Source organism: Heptranchias perlo, chromosome 36 (assembly GCF_035084215.1).
Source record: "Heptranchias perlo isolate sHepPer1 chromosome 36, sHepPer1.hap1, whole genome shotgun sequence".
Taxonomy (NCBI): domain Eukaryota; kingdom Metazoa; phylum Chordata; class Chondrichthyes; order Hexanchiformes; family Hexanchidae; genus Heptranchias; species Heptranchias perlo.
The window spans coordinates 7,236,830-7,254,093 of NC_090360.1; the positions used below are offsets into that span (position 1 = coordinate 7,236,830).

General features: G+C 42.4%; 1 protein-coding gene across 1 annotated transcript in view; it reads left to right on the top strand.

Annotated features, from left to right (window-relative positions):
• Positions 1-14,904: 14,904 nt before the first annotated feature.
• The window catches only part of zswim8 (zinc finger, SWIM-type containing 8), a 139,417-nt gene continuing 137,057 nt past the window's right edge, over positions 14,905-17,264 (top strand). The window contains exon 1 of the mRNA XM_067972471.1: positions 14,905-16,413. Coding sequence (XP_067828572.1) covers positions 16,236-16,413 — 178 coding nt within the window. The 5' untranslated portion in view covers positions 14,905-16,235. The remainder of the gene's footprint in view (positions 16,414-17,264) is intronic.

A 17,264-nucleotide genomic window follows, 5' to 3' on the forward strand; every position in this document is an offset into this window, starting at 1 on the left:
GGAAATGTGCCTTCCTGCAAATTCATTAGCAGGTCATAAATTAAACTTAAAAATGGGAATTTCTCTCGTTTTTCAAAATCATGAGAAAAATACAGCCCAAAAATTCTTCCTGCAAAATCGAAAGCAGCTGTGCGCAAAATATCATTTCTGTGTTAGATGCTAAGCATCTTACTGATAACTAAAAGCTGGTTTTAAATTGGATGCTTATTGCTTAGTAACCTTCACTTTTTCACATCCAGTTTAATGCCCCGTTTGGGATGCAGTCTGCTAATGATTCAGTCATTTTGTGCTAAAAAAAAAATTTGAATTATCCAACAATTTAAATGAACTAAGATAAATAAAACAGCAAAATGGGAATTTGAATTATCCAACAATTTAAATGAACTAAGATAAATAAAACAGCAAAATGGGAATTTGAATTATCCAATAATTTGAGTGAAGGGTCTCTGGATTAAGAGGAGTAGAAATGGAATCATCTGAGGAATTTGAGTGAAGTTAGATATGATTTGCAAAACCCCTCTGTACTCCTTATCAGACTGTTTGCTGTTCTGTGAATCACTTTGCATTAAGTCTAAAGGTATAAAATATTGCGGTCCGTGTGTCACAGTGAAGTCTTTCAATTTCCTCCGAGACCCAAGGGTTAACAATTCATGAGCTGAGTCACCCTCCACAGAAAATAATGCATTTATATGAAAATGATAAACTGGTTTGTTTCATAGCAACAATGTTCCTACGACGTAGTTTACACATCCAGTGTACAGAATGGCTGCTCTGCACTGTGGGAACTTGTGTCTTCCAGATTCAAGTAGGGATTTCACTCTACACTAAGATCTACCATTTTAGGAACATTAAAAGTGCCCTCTATTATATAATACGAATATCTGAAAAATAAGGATGTTTGGAGGCTTGTTTGAATCAAACATAAAAATACTTTAACTGTTAAATTAGACTTGATGTTCTAGAAATATAATTAGCAGATGTCCCATGGTGTTGCTGACAAGAAGTTGCAGAATATACTCTCTATCTTAGCTATTCATGTCGTATCTGTGTCGTATCTTAGCTGTGTTTTCTTTTCCAGTTGTTTATCACCTTCTCGCCATCACACACTTCCTCTCACCTGCCTACACCTTGCCCCTCGTCCTCTCCTCTTGCCTTTGGCCATTTTGAACTGCCCTGTATTATTTTCTCCTTCCCCCAGGGTTGAAAACCCTCCAGGATTGTCCTGGAGTCTTCAGGAATTACAGATTAATCTCCAGGATACCACTGTAAGCAAAGACCCGGGAAGAAACATTATAGTGTTAAAAAAAAAATGGCGTATCTTCATTTTCTTTGAACACTTTCGTTAAGTTATAAAAATGTTTGACCAACAGTCAGGATTCATCCAGTTGGGTAACGAAGGCTCCGTTCTTTTTCCAATTGGCTTGGGAAGGCGGAGCGCCCTAAAGGATGGACGAGTCAGACGGCCAATGACGGAAATGTGCGGGCGATTGGAGGTCATGTGATGAAACCTCCTGGAACATGTCCAAGCGGAGTTGGCAACTTACCTCCCCCACCCCCGCTTTTTTCAAGTCAACAGGGTGAGAATAGAGAGAAGGGGAATTATGAAAAACACATGTGGTAACAGGAGAGATGAGGAATTAAACAAAAATAGACATAGCAACAGGGGAGAGGTAATGGTCATTTACTTCTACTCAGTAACAGTGGATTAAAAATTGGGCTGAGCATCTCGGTGACACCTATTTATTGATCTGTAATCTGTGGCACAGCGAAAAATATTAAATGGTCACAGTTTAAATAAAGGTATGCAATGGAAAGATTGGCCGTATATTAAAAAAAACAGGCAAGAATCAATTAAAAATTGGGTTGGACAGCCAATGGTGGCACAGCTTTTATTTATTTCCATCCAGTCACAGCAGTTAAAGTCTTGATTCTGAGCAAAGACCAGCAGAAAAAATGAATTACAAACTATAAGTCTGGAAAAATTTTTGGACCTTCAACTCAGGAAAGAGCAAGGAGTAAGGTTCAGGGCTTGTCGTGAAGGCCAGAAATTAGGTTAAGAAAGTGGCAGGTGGGTTTGGGTAACTTGACCACAGTGCCATCTAATGTTAGGAGGACTGAAAGCCTAGTCTAATGGTAAATATGGCAACTTTAGCTTACTTTAGCTATATAAGCTGGCATTTATAATGTCAAGTAGCTTGTTAGCATTACAGAAGTATTACTAAGTGTCACAGGTGTGACAAAATTGTGACACAGGAAGTCTGTGGAGTTGCAAAACTTATATAGACTGCAGCTCTGGCGATCCATTAAGATTTCGAGCTGAGGTAGTGCAGTGCAATGGACTCCTGCTACTTTAGTACAAGGAGGGCTGGTTTTTGTGCTTGTAGTCGCCACCCTGCTGAGTTGCTGATCTCAGCTGCGTCAGTGCTGGGGATTCAGGGAGGGAAAGCCTGGTCATTTCCCCACAGAAAGGGGGAGAGAGTGTCCTCCTCAGACTGTTTCTGTGCAATTTGTTGCAGCTGTTTCAGAGTGGGATAAGTGGAGACCTTCAGCAGACCAGACACCCACCCTCTTGGCCGCAGTTGATAGGGAGACCAAGGAAGGGGAGAAAAACAAAGAAATCCCCTCAGTTATCTGATTTTTCTCTGTTCTGAATGGACAAATTGATCTGTGCAAACAAGGATGAATTTGCGCACACTAGCCATAATCCGCGTACAAACTGTGGCACAATGATGAGTAAAATTCTAATGCTTTGGAGCACGTAGATGTCCATTACTATCAGTAGTGGGAGAACCTTCACCACACGAACTGCAGCAGTTCAAGAAGGCGGCTCGCCACCACCTTCTCAAGGGCAATTAGGGATGGGCAATAAATGCCGGCCTCGCCAGCGACGCCCACATCCCATAAACGAATTTTTTTTAAAATCATATAAGCGTGCAAATTCAGAAATATTGAGCAAAGTGGATAAAGCGGCCCGAGGCTTGTCGAAGTCCCATTTTACGTTAAGGAGGCTGATCTGCTCTTGGCAGGGACTGTGAAATAATATCAGCAAAGCAATGGAATGAAAACACCCATGCAAACAGAAATGTATTGTGTGGGAAGTAATTGGAACTCTTAAATGTCACACCTAAATGGAGATCAGTGCGGGGAGAGGGATAAGGGGGTTGAATTGGTTACACAATCAAGGTTAATGGAGCTGACGCTAAAATCTCACAAATGCATGACACCCGACAGTGGCTCTGATTGAGATGGCTAAGGCGAAGACAAGGGCACAGCTTCAGGTGGACCTGAAGTCGCTTGAAAATTCTGCGGAGACGCTTATTATCCACTGCTGGAGTTCCCTGGTGGCTGGGGAAAGTCCACACAGGCCACAGGAATCAGGAAACCGTCTGTCTCAGAGGATGGAGCAGTCAGCCCATCCATGGGCCAGAAAAATGGCAGCCTGTGCCTCTGCAGGCAATATTTGCCACTAGGGGTGCTAACTCTGTTTGGCGACTCCATGGAAACCACCTCTGGGTCTCTGCACCAGTGCCACCTCATTCATCCTATCCATCGACAGCATTGTGAAGGGATATAAGCCAGAAATCATTAACAAACAAAAGGAGCACAGTATTAGTGTTCCATGTAACCTGCTAACAGATGGCTTAATTTACTGCTGCTGTTAAATTAACCCTGCGAGAAAGAGGGCGTTGCTGTATTTAAAGAGCAGCAAATAAAACTATATCGGCATTCGGGTTGCCAACTCTGGACATATTCTTGGATAAGTCAAGGACATTCAGCCACCGACTTTCGGGTAAGCGTTCTCCAAGGCGGCCTTCGAGACACACGACAACGCAAAATCGTCGAACAGAAATTGATAGCCAAGTTCCGCACCCATGAGGACGGCCTCAACCTGGATCTTGGGTTCATGTCACGCTACACGTAACCCCACCAGCGAACAAAAGTTATCTGTTTTTAACACAACGGGTCATTCTCTGTCTTTCTCTTCCTTTCGGATGTTTCTCTCTGTCTGTCTTTTGTTATGGCCGTTTGTGTATTCGGTGGTCCTGTAGGTAACATCACTCTGTCTGAACACTTTGATTGCCTTGACAACGGGCAGTTGGAAAAATTATCTGTAATCACCAGGTATTGTTCGCTGACTATAAATGCGGCAACCTTCCATGGAATCCCACACTTGCTCACCTGACGAAGGAGAAAGCCTCCGAAAGCTTGTGATTTTCAAATAAAACAGTTGAACTATAACCTGGTGTTGTAAGATTCCATACATATTCTTGGAGGTTTATCGCATGACCTTTCACCTCCAACCGCCCCGCCCAGTAAATCAGCCCTTTCTTCCCATCTCCATTATTTCTCTAACAAGTAAACAGAAGTTTCAAAGAAAATGAAAGAAACGCACAATTTCTGTTTGCTGTAGTGCGTTGACTATTTAAATAGACCATGTTTGCTGTAAAATAGACATTGTTTGCTGTAAGTCCCACCCCAATTCCAACTCATTGGCTGACATTTTTTTTAATGTCCCAAAATCTTTCTCCCGGGTTTGCTTGTGGTAGTGTCCAGAAGATTAATCTTTAATTCCTGGAGACTCCGGGACAATCCTGGAGAGTTGGCAACCCTAATTGACATTTAGGGGTAATTTTTTTACCACTTTCATGCTTCATGTGTCGATCCGTGCCTGCCAGTCTCGGCCCTTGATTTCCCGTCCATTAATCACGGGAGGGGTTGATATTTGGACAATGGCATGGGTGCAGCTCTTGATTTTCCATCCATGGAATGAAGGGTTGACTCCGCACGATTTTCCGATATCGCTCCCAGCGGGCAGGGCTCCACGTTGGGATTGCAGAAGCGGAAGATTCATCTTTCAGTTACCAGTATAAGTGCTTTGCAAAAAAAAAAGTCACATAGGGTGAATTCCCCAGAAAATACGCGAAGCACGCCCAAAATACAAAGCTCGACATTACTGCTGGTGGTTTTAGCGAATGAACATTTAACACTTTCAGATGACATTCTTCTGTTCGCTATTCTTATGGAAATGTTAACACCAAAACATTACCCTGTCTTTTCCTCTGTTTGATGCTCTTAACATTTGCAGTTGAAACATTTTCTGTTTGGAAAGCCTCAAATCAGGTGAAGCTAGTAATGACTGGATAATAGCTGACATACACTTAATGTACTTATGACAATCCTTTGTCCCCTATTTTACCAGATGTGTTAAACCTCAACAGGTTAAAATAGCAGACAGAGGAATGTCATGTGAATGTGTTAAGCATCCATTATTATCACCAACAGTAATTTAGACCCTACAGTTATCTGCTTTCTTATTTGCAAGGAATTAGACAACAGAAAATAAACATGGCATATGCCAGGTCCCGCAGGGCATGTACGGTTATGTTAAAGGAAGAATAGTGGCAGACTTAGTCAGACACAGTTTCATAATAAACATAAATAATGATTACTGTTTAAATCACAGCTAACTCAATCTGCCAATATCTTTACTGTAACTATGCATGATGCCAGGAAGCAGAGCATGCACAGAGTGACTATCAACTGACAAACTGGGGCCTCAAAAGACTGAAACATATGACAAAGGCTCTTTAATGATCAGATGATGTCTGTAAACCGTTAATTACTAGTGGCAGATGGAGATTAATGCTGGACTGGCACTGACGTACATATTTTATTAGTGACAAGGTCGCGGAACAGTTTGCAGAGGATCTCGACCGTGTAGATCATAAAATCACGTGTACGGTTTAATAAAGGAATATTTATATTGTGCAGTCCAAGGTATTGATTGAACTTGAGAATTAATCTGATGCTAATCAATTTTCATCTAAGTAAAGCAGACTCCACATGCATTGTGTGTCGGAAATGTTCGGTTAGGTCAGAATCAGTTGCGACAAACCTGTGCTTGACAATATTGAGCCAAACTTAATGCTGCATACGTATATATTGCCAGCGAATGTAAAATGAAGTTCTACAATACAATTAAATATACATGTGTAAACTTGTCATTCTTCTTTGCTCTGAAAGGACGAACCCTACATTGTAGATGTGAAGGTTGAAAGGTCACCTAACATTACGGTGAAGTGTAGCTGGTGTAGGAAACTCCTTTGCAGTTTGAAGCTTGTTTTTTTTAAAATAGGTTTTCTTTGTTGTGTCTCATTCAAAAGTGATAATGTGGGTGAGGTCAGTTCATGTAGTTCCCACATATTGCAGTTACATTGCACTACCGGGTGAGACTGAGAGGTGTAGAGTGCGAAGCACAACTGGCTATACCTGTGTTACATTGCGGGTTGCCTCTGGCTGTGAATCACACTCTGTGCACACTTGCTGTGCTCACCAACGTAACTTTTTGTATTGAGAGTGCGGGCCAAGGACATACACTGTCTCATTAGATTAAAAAGATTCCACAGTAAGTTTCTAAAATGGCCAGGACATCCAAACAATCACTGGAGCACTTTTTTAAACCTGCCTTCAAATCCACACCAATGTAATATTGCACACAGAGATACAACCTGCCCTCACATACCATTTGGTTTTAGTGCACTGGTGAGTCACATTGGCCCAGAATTTGCTGGGAAAATAACGGTGAGTTTAATGGTGCTCGCCGTTATTAGTGTGTAAAAAAAAACACAGCAATTTGTGGCGAGGAAGAGATCCCCCCGCGAGTTGTGAATCAACACAAATTGCTGGACGATTTGCGCTGCTCCACCATTAGCCTCGTGAAAACGGCAACTCGTCCTCAACTTCCCCGTGAGTGTCAAGAAATTGCTGTATTTGCGCTGTTAAAACAAATTATACTCGCCTCAGAAAATTAGGGCTGGTATTTAATGACTTAAGGACCCTTTTAATGACGAGATTTATTCCTGCAATGCCACTCAACCTCTCTGGCCCAGAAAGGGAACAGTTGAGTCTGTGGAGTCTCACTCCTGCAGGTAGTAAATTGTTCCTAGAGATTTTTAAAATTTTAAATGTTTTAATTTTTTCTTACTTTTCTTTTCTTTCTCTCTTAATCCAATCTTTTTTTTCCCTCTCTTTATTTCTCTCTCTGTGACTAATTTGACTCTAATTCACCCAATTTCCTTCTCCGTCGTTCCTCTGTTTCTTTATCTTTAAATTTCATTGGTCAGGGAGATAGACTGTTGGTCCCGTCATTCACCAAGGTCCCAGATACCCCATTATAGGAACAGGAGTTGGCCATTCAGTCCCTCGAGCCTTTTCCGCCATTTAATTAGATCTGTTATCAGCTCACATTCCCAGCAACTCACTTGGCAAAATATTTCGAGCTGAAGGGTGAGGGGAAGAAACCCAACTCAAGCTCCAACAAAATCTGGGCCAGTAATGCTGCCACTGTTGTTTTGATAAGCAACTAAAACTGTTTTGTTTTGACGTGAAAGTGGTGGTATAACTGCATCGTAAAGTCCTGTTGGCGTCATTTTGTGCACCTCTTTGCTAAGGTAGGCCAGAAATTCCAATCAGTCAAGTTCACATACAAATGCTTAAACTGCTTCTACTACATTCCTGCGCGAGCTATTTTTACACGGGTTCTAACCCATTTCAAAACATGCTGAGCGTTTGGATGTGATCAGAATCTCTGCCCCATTAAGTCTTATGCCAAAGAGCAACTCAAAAGGTTCAACATTTGAAGTTGTTTTTATTAATGATTCTGAGCAATGGAAAGTCTCCCTGACATCATAAGAACATAAGAACATAAGAAATAGGAGCAGGAGTAGGCCAATCGGCCCCTCGAGCCTGCTCTGCCATTCAATAAGATCATGGCTGATCTGATCCTAACCTCAAATCTAAATTCATGTCCAACTTCCTGCCCGCTCCCCGTAACCCCTAATTCCCTTTACTTCTAGGAAACTGTCTATTTCTGTTTTAAATTTATTTAATGATGTAGCTTCCACAGCTTCCTGGGGCAGCAAATTCCACAGACCTACCACCCTCTGAGTGAAGAAGTTTCTCCTCATCTCAGTTTCGAAAGAGCAGCCCCTTATTCTAAGATTATGCCCCCTAGTTCTAGTTTCACCCATCCTTGGGAACATCCTTACCGCATCCACCCGATCAAGCCCCTTCACAATCTTATATGTTTCAATAAGATCGCCTCTCATTCTTCTGAACTCCAATGAGTAGAGTCCAATCTACTCAACCTCTCCTCATATGTCCGCCCCCTCATCCCCGGGATTAACCGAGTGAACCTTCTTTGTACTGCCTCGAGAGCAAGTATGTCTTTTCTTAAGTATGGAGACCAAAACTGTATGCAGTATTCCAGGTGCGGTCTCACCAATACCTTATATAACTGCAGCAATACCTCCCTGCTTTTATATTCTATCCCCCTAGCGATAAAAGCCAACATTCCGTTGGCCTTCTTGATCACCTGCTCTCATTCCCAGAATCCATCACCATGCCGACGAGGGAGGGAGGGAGAAGTCCAAGAGTTTCTTTGCGATGGACTGATGCCGAGACTGTGAGAAGCCATTTGATCTCACACGTCACAGAGCCAGCAAATTTCCCTTCCATTTAAAGGAGCGGAAAGAAAATTGGGAAAGCTCCGATAAAAGTGTGGGATCCTCCCTACCTGATTTTCCTCTCTGTGCTCCACCCAGGCGGTGCTATACACCCAGGCAGTACAGACGAAAATCTACCCCCCGTATCTTTGGACATCACATATCCATTTCTGTGAGTTCCCACGTTTATAGGGAATTTCAGGATGACACACTCCTACAGAAAAAAAAGGCAATCAAGCCGCACTTGTGCACAAACACATATAAAGAGAAGTGTGGGTGGTACATCGGGGGCCGTTCTGGGATTTGGAGTGGGTAGAATGCCTCACTGAGTCCGTCATCTCCACTCCCAATGGTTTTGCCTTTGCTTCAGACCTTGTAAAGAATTCCTTATAGATTGAGTCACTTTATTAAATAATGAATCACTCATTCACTTTGCAACAATGTTGGTTTATAGCATTGTACATTTTCCCTGCTGCAATCCCAACCTTCACAGAGTTAACCCACACCATGTGGATTCCTTCAATCCAGTCTAACTGGATGAACTGTACATTACTGTATGTGGGATGGGCTGTTGGATTTTCATCCCTGCCTAGTTCTTGGGTGCCGCATTCTTCATAGTAAAATTCTGGGATCGAACTTTAGTTACTCAATCGCTAGAGGTCACAGATTGCACAGGTGCACTTCATAAGAAATTGGTTGCTTTGGAAATCATCAGCTGTCCAATTAGATAACTCGTCAAACACCTTGTAAGAGAGGATCTAGAGCTATTTTCTATAATGAAGTGTTGATTCAACCAGCAGCACCTGAGTCACATCAGCATCTGAATATTGCAACATCTGTAGAGAATTTGCACAGGTAAGCTTTTCAAAAAAGAAAGCAAGATCATCGATAGTTCACAGGGAGTACAAGTAATATGAACATGCATACACATTAACAAAGCCAGAACTTAGATTGTTTAATCATAGATTAGTTGATTCATTCATCTGACATGAATGTTTGCTTACTAAAATTCATGAGATTATGGTTTAATTGCCAACTGATTTTGAAGAGAACCCATAATGACACAGGTGTTCTTCAGTTTTCATCGAGTTTAATGGGGCCTATTTCCTACTAAGTGTACCTCAAGGTAATTTTGGCAGTGAATTGGCATTTAAACTACCAAATTACCTTGAAGCATTAACATTTCAACTGTTGCTGTGTCGCATGTTGCTTTAACACCTGCAACAAGTTAAGCCACCTTAACAGAAATCATACGGCAAAGACAGGTGAGCAAAGTCCATCATAGCTCATCAATCCAAAAAGAAAAAAAACTTACTCCACCTAATAAACTCTTGAATGATTCTGAGCTTTTCACCTCCATTACTGTTTCTCCGAGTCTAGTCAAATAATCAGTTTTAAGCACCTTAGCAACCAGAAATTGGACTAGATCACTGACCTCCTAAATTAACACAGACAACACGACAGTCTAACGCTGTAGAAAATGGAGCAGGAAAGCAAGACCAGAAAGTCAAGATCCTCTGAAATGACCGCAGTATGGGAAGTCTCTGTTCTTGGGTTAGCTGTGAGCCTTCCTTATCTAATGGCATACAGCAGCAATGGCCAAGCTTTTTGTCTTTGTGAGCTGATTAGGTGGTACCATAAAGCCATGAAGGGGTACGTAATACTGCTGGAATTTCCACAGGGGTTTTCCCATCCTACAGCCGTAATTTTGGTGGAAGGTTGGCGGAATGCCCAAAGAAATAGCATAATACAACAACAACTTGCGTTTATAGAGCGCCTTTAATGTAGTAAAACATCCCAAGGCACTTCACAGGCTAAAATGGCTTTAAATGGCTAAAAACAGACATTCGTACCATTTCTCTGGGGTTTCCAATTCTCCAATTCTGTCGACTTGCGCTACCCCAATTTTCATCGCTCCACCATTGGCGGCCGTGCCTTCAGCTGCCTAGGCCCCAAGCTCTGGAATTCCCTCCCTAAACCTCTCTGCCTTTCTACCTCTCTCTCCTCCTTTAAGACGCTCCTTCAAACTACCTCTTTGACCAAGTTTTTTGTCCTAACATCTCCTTATGTGGCTCAGAGTCAAATTTTGTTTGATATATTCAAGAAAGGAGGGAGACAGAAAACATGGAACTACAGGCCAGTTAGCCTAACATCAGTAGTCGGGAAAATGCTGGAATCTATTATTAAGGACATGGTAACAGGGCACTTAGAAAATCATAATATGATTAGGCAAAGTTTTATGAAGGGGAAATCGTGTTTGACAAATATATTAGAGTTTTTTGAAGATGTAACTAGCAGAGTAGATAACGGGGAACCAGTGGATATAGTATATTTTCAAAAGGCATTCGATAAGGTGCCACACAAAAGGTTGTTACACAAGATAAGGGCTCATGAGGTTGGGGGTAATATATTAGCATGGATAGAGGATTGGTTAACAGACAGAAAACAGAGAGTAGGAATAAATGGGTCATTTTCAGGTTGGCAGGCTGTAGCTAGTGGGGTGCCACAAGGATCAGTGCTTGGGCCTCAACTATTTACAATCTATATTAATGACTTAGATGAAGGGACCAAGCGTAATGTGTCCAAGTTTGCTGATGATACAAAGCCAGGTGGGAAAGTAAGCTGTGAGGAGGACACAAAGAGTCTGCAAAGGGATATAGACAGGTTAAGTGAGTGGGCAAGAAGGTGGCAGATGGAGTATAATGTGGGGAAATGTGAGGTTATTCACTTTGGAAGGAAGAACAGAAAAACAGAATATTTTTTAAATGGTGAGAAATTATTAAATGTTGGTGTTCAGTGAGACTTGGATGTACTCGTACATGAAACACAAGAAGTTAATATGCAGGTACAGCAAACAATTAGGAAGGCAAATGGTATGTTGGCCTTTATTGCAAGAGGGTTGGAGTATAAGACTAAGGAAGTCTTGCTGCAATTGTACAGGGCTTTGGTGAGACCACACCTGGAGTACTGTGTACAGTTTTGGTCTCCTTACCTAAGGAAGGATATACTTACCTTAGAGGCGGTGCAACAAAGGTTCACTAGATTGATTCCTGGGAGAGGGTTGTCCTATGAGGAGAGATCGAGTAGAATGGGCCGATGCTCTCTGGAATTTAGAAGAATGAGAGGTGATCTCATTGAAACATATAAGATTCTGACAGGGTCAATGCTAAGAGGTTGTTTCCCTGGCTGGACAGTCTGGAACCAGGGGGCATAGTCTCAGGATAAGGGGTTGGCCATTTAGGACTGAGATGAGGAGAATTTTTTTTCACTCAGAGGGTTGTGAATCTTTGGAATTCTGTACCCCAGGGGGCTGTGGATGCTGAGTCGTTGAGTATATTCAAGACTGAGATCCATAGATTTTTGGACTCTAGCGGAATCAATGGATATGGGGATCAGGCAGGAAAGTGGAGTTGAGGACAAAGATCAGCCATGATCTGATTGAAAGGTGCAGCAGGCTCAAGGGGCCGCATGGCCTACTCCTGCTCCTATTTCTTATGTTCATACGTTCTTACAATGCTCCTGTGAAGCGACTTGGGACGTTTTACTATGTTAAAGGCGCTATATAAATGCAAGTTGTTGATGTTGTTGTTGTTTTTCTGTGTCTACAACTCAAATTGGAAGGAAGAAGGCCAGCAAAAGCCTAGCTGAAAGTTATGTCTGCATTTTAAAATGAAAATGAAGAGGCATTTAGATCTAAGTAACAGAAGGAAAATTATTTAAAGTTTGCAATCTTGAATTTAGTAAATATCCAAAATTAAGCTGCCCGTATCCTAACTTGCACCAATTCCTGCTCATCCATCATCCCTGTGCTCGCTGACCTACATTGGCTCCTGGTCTGGCAACGCCTCGATTTTAAAATTCTCATCCTTGTTTTCAAATCCATCCATGGCCTCGCCCCTCCCTATCTCTGTAACCTCCTCCAGCTCTACAACCCTCCGAGATCTCTGCGCTCCTCCAATTCTGGCCTCTTGCGTATCCCCGATTTTCATCATCCCGCCATTGGCGGCCGTACCTTCAGCTGCCTGGGCCCCTAAGCTCTGGAATTCCCTCCCTAAACCTCTCTGCCTCCCTCTCCTCCTTTATGTTGCTCCTTAAAACCTATCTCTTTGACCAACCTGTCCTAATATCTCTTTATGTGGCTGGGTGTCAAATTTTGTCTGAAAACGCTCCTATGAAGCGCCTTGGGATGTTTTTACTACATTAAAGGCGCTATATAAATGCTAATTGTTGTGTAACAATAATACAAGCTTTATATCATTATAATTTTTAGAATGATATGGCCTTATGAAGCAGAAGGTAAATCAGTTTTATAATTTGCAGCATTTTAAGTTTTGTGAGAGTAGGAAGTCTCTCTGTTTTCTTTCACACTCTCTTGCCCTTAGGGCTACCCATCACCTGGGGCTATAATAGCAGGCAAGCAACCAGCTCCTTGACCTCTGCCAATATTGTTCTGAGATGGCGGCCCATGACAACTCAAAAACAAAAGTACTCCGTCTGCACTACGTTGCAGGAGAATGACACTCTGACAGGAGCAGACTATGTTTTAAACCATGTGAATTTTAATATCATCTCAAGATTCTTTTCTGAATTGGAACACACTGTGTTGTGTTATTATTTATAGTATGTCCAACAATTAACAGTTACTTACCGTTAACATCTACTGTCAGCCATGGCTCACTGGGTAGCACTCTCGCCTCTGAGCATGTAGACGGTTGTGGGTTCGAAGTCCCACTCCAGAGACTTGAGCACAAAAATCTAGGCTGACACTCCAGTGAAGTGCTACACTGAACCCCTTCCTACAGCAGAGCCCGGTCTCCAATGCATCTCGGATTTCCCTGCCATCGGGCCAAGACTTTGCTCCGCTGGGACTGTGTGGTGGTTGGTGTACAACAACCACCCCACGTTAAAAGAATCCACACACAGACATCCTCAACCCTGAGGGACTGCCAGAGGGAGAGAGACCGTTGACAGCTGTAGTTTTTTGTCAGTGAGAGTGTCACGCAATTGAATTCTATGATTTGACACGAAAGTGACCGTTCGTGATTTTACAAGTTTCACATTTATATGGCAAACTTATCACGTCTCTGAGAAATGTCTCAAAGAGCTTCATATACAATAAATGATGTTGGAATACAGAGGCAAACAAAAGCAGTGACATCTGGATTTGCAGTATTTAACTGGATGATAGTATGGAATATATATAATTAAACACTGCAAACCAGATGCCACTGCTCGCCTTTGTCCCCATGACAAGTGTATCTTAGTAGATCTCCCTTGCACTGCTCATGGCGAGTTGAAGGATATACTGTTTAGTACCAAATGGGTGTTATGCCATGTAATGCACAACTTACTACCAGAGCCACTGATTTTCCTAGCCACTTTCCTTGCTTTTGATTCATACTTTCTCCACTTCTTCAATTCCAAGTTGCTGCTGTTTATAACTTTTAATTCAAAACATGTTGATTGAAGTGTTTTCCTTTCAGAAAGTGTATAATATATGCAAGACCTCGAATATATTGATATATAAATAAAATTATGTTTCTGTATTAAAAATCTTGTCTCTCACACATCCTCTCAGTATCACATCTGCTTCTTGTCACACTCACTGTGAGGAATGCCAATTTAAAATGTTTAATCCTTATGATTGTAAGATTCCTCTCTGCTCTCTGAATGGTATAGCAGATAGCAGAGCCAGAGGCTAAAAAGCTAGGACAGTTATGAGGGTGAAGGCAGTTAACGTGCCCAGGGGGTGAGAATTGGAGGCCCAACTGCAAGTTTGCATGGGAAGACCTCGCAGTGAGACTACAATGAAGATCAGAAACCGAACCCCAGAGCTGAAATTCTGGCACAGGAAATCTACGAGTGCATTAAGACAAAAAATACAGACAAAACGAAAACACGTTATGCTTTCCCAACGCCATCAATGCAGTTTGCCTACAACCCAAAATCAATTGGATTATGCAGCAAGGTTAAAACAAAACTTTCGAAAATACATTAAAGGGATGTAAGGCTGAAGATCGTGCGTGTCAAGATTGGAGAATGAATTCCAAAGGTTAGAGGATGAAGCATCATCCATGTAATGGAAAGAAAAAAAAATGCACTGAATTCTGGCTCCCTGCTAAACCCAGCCAGACATGTATTTAAATCCTAAAAACTAGAGTGCAAAAGGAAAATGAATGAGCAGCAAAATCTCAGGCTCCTGCTGCTCCCTCCCCCTTTTTTTTGTTCTTGCTCTCTCTCTCTCTCCTCTCTCTCTCTGTGTGTGTGTGTGTGCAAACCCTGTCAGCTGTCAAACTGGCCGCACGTCAGCCCCTTCATTTCCTTTTACGTATAGGAAATGCCCGGGTTAGAGGTCGTTTACACACACACACAAACACACAAACAAACACACATCTCGACTTTTAAGGGGAAGAGAAAGCAGCGACTTAGGGGAGATCAGGAGCTGAGGGTCTGAGCTGTGCTACTCCAGGGAGGGGAAAACCACACAAGACTGGGGAAGGGGAGAGGTAGAGGAGAGGAAGGGGAGGTGTGGAATAAATTTGTGCATTCAATTCCCAGCCTCTCTCTCTCTCTCTCTCTAAATCCCGGTGCAAAGAGAGAGAGAGAGAGAAATCATGTGATAGAAACGGAAGTGGCCAACAGCTGATGACTGGCCCAGGTGAAGTATCCATGTTTAGAGAGAGAGGACACTGAGGCTCCTCAACAACAAGCCGTGAGGAAACTCCCCAATTGTTTTTTTGGGGTGCGTTTTATTTTTTTAATCCTCTTTTAATTTTGTGTGTGTGTTTGTTTGTGGGGGGGGACAACTTTGTGCCCATTTTCCCCCCCCTCCTGGCCAGGGGTTTGGGGGGTGGTTATTGGTTGAAGTTTTTTTGTTACCTGCAGGAGGGCTTCCCCCGCCCCGCCAATTGATACTTTTGTTGCCACCGTTTTTGTTGCCGATCGACATGTGAAGGTTCGGGAAAAGGGGGAATCCCGGCTACTCCCCGCTCTCTCTCTCTCTCTCTCTCCATGTCTCCTTCCCAATGTTACTCGCCAAGGACAATTTGCCAAGAAGAAGAAGAAGAAGGCGACAACAGCGGCTGACGGGCTCCAGCAGCCTTTCCCCCCCCCATCCATTTATCCAAAATTTACCCTATATATATATATAAGCAGGATTATACACCACAGGTCGTAGTGTTTGTGTGAGGTTTTTTTTTTAAATTTCTTGCCAATCTCCTCATCTCAGATTTAACTTGAGGTGACTTTTTTTTTCTCTCTTCCCCAAGTGGTCATTTTGCCAAAAGACAGAGTGTGTGTGTGTGTGAGGGAATCAAAAGGGACAAAGTGATCGCTGTCGACTTGGACAACAAAAAGGAGAATTTCCAGTTTCTCGGGCCAGGAGGAATTATTTGGAGGTTTTTTTTCCCCCCCCCCCAAACAGAAAATTGTGACTACAGGATTTCTTGAACCTTTTTTTTTGTGTGTGGGAGGATTGAGGATGCCCTGAAAGACTTTAAATGAATGAAAGGAGGCGTTGATTCCACTTCCAAACGACACTTGGGGGGCTTTTTCTTAACATCGACTTCAATTTGAAGAACTTGTGAGCAAAGAGGCTCTTTAACCCAGGAATTGTGTCCAGATCTTTTGTTACCAAGTGCCTATCTCTCTGTGTGTGTGTGTGTGGGGCTCGGATTCCTACACACCTTGGCTGCTTTCTTTGTTTTGATTATCCCTGACGCTGTAAATGTGATGGAACTTATGTTTGCCGAGTGGGAGGACGGCGAAAGGTTTTCCTTTGAAGACAGTGACCGGTTTGAAGAAGATTCCCTCTGTTCGTTCATCTCCGAGGCAGAGAGCTTGTGTCAGAACTGGCGAGGATGGAGGAAGCAGTCTGCTGGTCCAAATTCACCTACTGTTAAAATCAAAGGTGAGGCTGTTTTTTTTTTAAAAAAAAAAGTGTCCTTGGCAGAGTTTTTCTTTCCCAGATTAACTTTGTCAATGATTAAAAACTGAAAGCACATCTAGTATTCTTGGTGCAAATACACCCCCCTCTCTCACATTGCAGTCTGCACAAACTTTCACTCAAAAGAATATTTTAATGGCATTTCTTGACCTGAAGTTAGCTTAGGAAGAAGATGCACAACCAAATAGTGCGGGTCTAAACTTGTTTAAGGCATGCCTTTTTAAAAGGGTGCTTCTTCCATTCAAGGAAAAGACTGTGGTGCACATTATTGGATTGTAATCATTATAAATGTGTCCATTTGCCCATTTTCTTTGCAAACAAGGGCTTGACGGGGGGGGTAGGTGCCGAGAGGCAGCTTTCCCTGGCTGGAGAGTCTAGAACTAGGGGTCATAGTCTCAAGGTAAGAGGTCGGCTACTTAGGACAGAGATGAGGAAAAATTTCTTCGCTCAGAGGGTTGTGAATCTTTGGGATTTTCTACCCCAGAAGGCTGTGGATGCTGAGTCGTTGAATATGCTCAAGATTGAGAGCGATAGATTTTTGGACACCAAGGGATATGGGGATAGGGCAGGAAAGGGGAGTTGAGGTAGAAGATCAACCATGATATTGATTGGCGGAGCAGGCTTGAGGGATGCTGATGGCCTACTCCTATTTTTTATGTTCTTAATTGGCACGTTTGGAAGTCTGAGGAGAGATCTTTAATTTGATATGCGTTATTTACAGGGTCCGTGTGTTTCCCAAGAGTTCTATAGATTTATTATTCATTGGTACTCTTTTTAACTGAACATTATTGCAACATTTTGTGGATGCCTGACAT